Source organism: Gossypium hirsutum, chromosome A08 (assembly GCF_007990345.1).
Source record: "Gossypium hirsutum isolate 1008001.06 chromosome A08, Gossypium_hirsutum_v2.1, whole genome shotgun sequence".
Taxonomy (NCBI): Eukaryota; Viridiplantae; Streptophyta; class Magnoliopsida; order Malvales; family Malvaceae; genus Gossypium; species Gossypium hirsutum.
Window position 1 is genome coordinate 110,220,233 of NC_053431.1, and position 5,045 is coordinate 110,225,277.

Sequence of the window (5,045 nt, forward strand, 5' to 3'; positions counted from 1 at the left end):
AAAAGAAAAAAAACGAAAAGAAAAATGAATTAAAGGTAAAAGAAAGAAAGAATAGGGAGAAAATTTTAAAAACAGAAAATTGAAGAGAATAAAAAAAGAAGAATAAGGGGCGGGATGTTAAAAAAGAAAGATAAAGGGGTGGAATTATAATTAATGGAACCCTAAACCCAAATCAAATAATTTACAAAATAATATTTAACTTAGTCGGAATTGGGTCGAAAAAATTAAATTTGCCTCAACTGGTGACGTCAATACCTATGACACCACCCAAAAAATTTTAAAATGTTAAACCCTCTGACACTGCTAACGCGAATCCCTATGGCACAACCCAAAAAAAAGCTATTTTCTCTCCCCCTCTGATAGTGGTGACGCCAATGGCTATGGCACTACCTATTAAAAAATAATTTTTTTCCTATTTTCTCCTCATAATATAAGTATTTTTAACCAAGGGAACATGTATTTCCACTGATGCTGCCAATCCTTGTAGCACCACCCAAAAAAATCATTTTGTTTTTCTAATGGGCCAATCATTAGGTGATTATGATGGGTGGTGCTGCCAATACCTATGGCACCATCGGGTTTTACTGTGGAGAATATGTCATTTACATACATAAATTTTCAAGTGGGTCATTTTTATAAATAACTAATAATTTTGGGTTATTTCTAAAAAAGGGAAAATATATAATATATAGATTAAGTAATAAAATAAAAGTTCTCTAAACTGAATTTCTTTATTTTAACTAGAAATTCTATCACATGTATATGCGTATAACAACCATGTAACACACATTTGTGTTTGAAAATAACATACAATAAATAATGAAAAATAAACTAAAGTTCCCTTGAATAATATAATATGAAAGGGCATTTTTATAATTTCCCTAACTGAGTTGGTGGCAGGTTAACTCGTGACACCAACTCAGTTTAGGACTTCAAAAATAATAAAGATATACAATTGATGGAGATAAGTGTGCATAATAAAATTAAAATGTACAGAAAATATAAAATACTTTTTTGGTTGAATGGTAAATTTAATGTTTTACACATTGGTGTGAGTTCAAAAATCACCATAAGCATTTTTTTGTTATTTTAAAAGTAAAAAAGCTAAAATGCCTTTGAATAATATAATATGAAAGGGTATTTTTATAATTTTTCTAATTGAGTTGGTGTCCGATTGACTTGTGACGCCAACTGAGTTAAAGGCCTAAAAAAGAATACAAATGCTTTAAGTATACAAAATATCCTTAAAAAAATATACAAAATGAAAACTACACAATTGTACAAAAATGTCTAAACATACATGTAACTTATCATGTTTATGCTTTTTTTTTTACAAGAATAGGGTAATCTCTTAAATTTTATTAGTAGACCTTAAGGGTGTATATATATCTATACAGTAGTATTTATGTAGGAATCAAATTGCTAAGAGATAATATCTCATAATAATATCCTATAATATCCCATTAGGAATCAAATTGCTAAAAGATAATATCCCATAATAATATTCTAACACCCCCTCAAGTTGGAGCATGCAGATCATAAATGCCCAACTTACTGAGAAGATATTCAAATTGCAATTTACCAAGCGCCTTTGTAAAAATGTCAGCCAATTGAATGGAGGTCGGAACATAAGAAAGTGCAATCAACCTATCATGGATTGCATCCCTAACAAAGTGACAATCCATTTCAATATGTTTAGTACATTCGTGAAATACGAGATTATGTGCAATATACTGCATAGATTGACTATCACAAAATAAAGGAATTGTTTTAGGATGATGAACACCTAAGCTCAGTAAAAAGGCTTTCAGCCACTTGAGTTCACAAGTGATGGAAGCCATAAACATATGCTCAGCCTTAGCAGAAGAACAGAAAATAGTATGTTGTTTATTAGTTTTTCAAGAAATAAGATATTATCCCAGAAAGACAAGCCAGCCAATAAGTGAACGTCGAGTTAATGGACAACCAGTCCAATCCGAAATCACACCAACCTTTCAAGGATAAATCACTATCAAATCTCAAAAGAATCCCTTGGCTAGGATAGCCTTTCAAGTACCGGACAACACCCAGAGCCGCGTTCCAATGCTCTTGCCTTGGCTCATACATAAACTGGGATAAGACATTAATTGAGTACGGCGAATCAGGTCTGGTCATTGCCAAATAAATCAAACAACCCATTAACTATTTTTCAGCTCAGGATCAGACAAAATTGTCCTTGTAGTATGCGCTAATTTATGAATTTTCTCTATTGGCGATCCTAAGGGCTTTGCTCCCAAAAAACTTGCCTGCAGAATAATATCAAGTGCATATTTCCATTGACAAAGAAATCACCCCACAGAGTTACAAGCTACCTCTATCCTCAAAAAATATTTCAAACACCAAGATCCTTCATATGGAAGCAAGAAATAAGATACCCCTCAAAAGTTTTGAAAGCAGCAGAATCATTCCCAGAAATAAGCAAATCATCAACATAAACTAGCACATCAATGCGTACAGATCCCTTAGTGTCTGTATAGGGAGAATAATTAGAATATGATTGAAAAATCCATAACCTTTTATTGCAGTAACAAGCTTCACAAACCAACACTGGGGAGCTTATTTCAACCCGTACAAAGACTTGCGCAAACGACAAACCATTCTAGGCTTCTTAGGAGCAAAACCTAGAGGAAGCTTCATGTAAACCTCTTCATCAAAGTCACCATACAGGAAGGCATTATAGACATCCATCTTATGTAACTCTCAATTTTTCGAAGTTTCAATAGCTAAAAAAGCCCAAACAATCACCATTTTCGTCACAGGTGCGAAAGTTTCATTATAGGCAATACCTTTTACCTGGTGATTACCAAAAACAATAAGAGAGCTTTAAGTTTTTCAATACTTCCATCGGAGTTGTATTTAATCTTTTACATCAACTTACTACCCAATGCTTTCTTTCCAGGAGGAAATGTTTCCATAGACCAAGTGTCATTATCCTCTAGAGCACAAATCTTATTTTACATAGCATCATGCCATCACATATCCTTCACAGCCTTTTTAAAAGACTATGGCTCGACCCTACAGTAATAGCTGCAAGAAAATTTTAGTGTTTATAATAAATTTGTCACAATTAACATAATGCGCTATAAAAAATAGAGTACTTGAGGAAGGCTCTAAAGCAAGTGAGATGGGAGATAGACTTTTCTTTATGATAGTATGAGTGAAAAAATCTCAAAGCTTCATAAAGGGAAACTTTTCCCTATGCCCTCATCATTTAGACGCATCATTACCCAAAGCCTTTTGCACTATCGTGTTATTGGAGGAAAAAGAAGATACCATAAGTGTTAGAAAACTTGCAAGTGGCGAATTCATAGGCTCCGGAGTAACAAGCGGAAGAACTTTCATGGGTCCTAGCACCTCTAATTCACCAAAATATGTATAAAAAATTGCATCTACATTCCCATATGGCAAAGCAACTGTAACACCCTATACCCGGTCCAATCGCCCGACCTAAGCTGTAAGGTATTACGACTTAAAACTTTGACATCATTCACAATTTAATAAAAAATAACCAAATAATTCATTTGCAATCATTTTTCCATGTTATTCAATCAAAACGGGACTTAATTCAAGCTCACAGAATATTTAAAACAAACCTAGAATAATTCTAGATTAGAATGAAACTTTTACAAAAGTTTGAGCAAAAAGTGGAAACAAGAGTCGTGTGACAGATCTCAGACCGTGTGGCTCAAGAACATGATCATGTGGCCAAACCGTGCAACAACCTGTGCTCGTGTAACTCAGGGTCACATGGTGGTGTCTCCAGGCCATGTAACTCTCTGAGGTCATATGGACAAGCCTACACAAAAAATCAAAGAGGTCATATGGTCGTGTCATGCAACCATGTCACAAACCGTGTGTGCCCAAAATACCTTCAAACACAAGTCAAATCACCCACAATTTCTTAGACTCCAAGCCATTCATTTACCATCACATAAACCTATTCAAAATGTACCCAAATATGTAAAAATATGTCAATTCACATTCAACCTATGTGCCTAACCAATATGCCATTAATGGCACCATAATTCAAGTATAAACAACAACTATCCAAACCAAGACATAATCAACACGTCCACCTTATTCAATCATCGACCAAGTCCCAAATACCATATTCCAAAATCATATATTTATATTAAACTTTCAAATGCAAACATACTTCATCATAAGTTTATAAATTACCAAAACTAAAATGACCATTTCAACAACATCTCGTCAACAAAGGCATCAAGTGAAGCTACCATTTCAAGATACCAAATACAAAATTACATCTCAAATAATACAATTCATCACCAAGTTACCTAATAACATAAACATACCGAAACCCTATTTACATACCACTTATAACCGAGCCAAAATAAACAAATAACTACCAAAAGAGTTGTTGGATAGTGTGATCTCCAATGATGTTCCAAACAACAGCAAAAGTCTAACAATCTACAAAGAAGAAAAACCAAATAGAGTAAGCTTATATAAATCTTAGAAAGTTCATAAAATAAAACATCACATACCTGCCAATTTAATTTATAAATTACACATAACATAGAATAAACATTCCTTTGTCTTATTTCATCATTCCAACTATATGAAGTGACTAACCCTGAATAATTCATATCATGTTAAGAATCACGTACCAAGATATAATCAAACAAATATAATCCATTATATCATCTCATTCCATTTCTATTTCAATAGTTAACTATTTTACCCGAACAACAATAGTAAATTGGCTTCAAATACGTGAGAGGGTAATGCTCACACAAGCTGACAAATGGACATTAACCAATACACGATGTTGCTCACACAAGCTTCAAAGAATCTGTAACATATGCAGGATCTCAAGCCATCGGTATGGTATCCACCACTGATACATAGTACCTGATAAATATAATATTGGCACAAAGTGCTTGATACTGTAACTTAGGTACAAAGTACCTGATATTGTAATCACAGGCAACTAGTTTCTGATACGCCCTAATGACATGTCATTTGTATCCTAGATATTCACT

The 5,045-nt window shown here is 33.6% G+C and overlaps 1 protein-coding gene across 1 annotated transcript; it reads right to left on the reverse strand.

The window, feature by feature from the left end:
• Nucleotides 1-1,890: 1,890 nt before the first annotated feature.
• LOC107929425 (uncharacterized mitochondrial protein AtMg00810-like) lies at nt 1,891-2,727 on the reverse strand. The gene is made up of 3 exons (XM_016860841.1): nt 2,628-2,727; nt 2,415-2,508; nt 1,891-2,146 (listed from the first exon to the last, which is right to left on the reverse strand). Exons 1-3 carry the CDS (start codon nt 2,725-2,727, stop codon nt 1,891-1,893), a joined length of 450 nt encoding a protein of 149 aa, XP_016716330.1.
• Between the last annotated feature and the right edge of the window lie 2,318 nt (nt 2,728-5,045).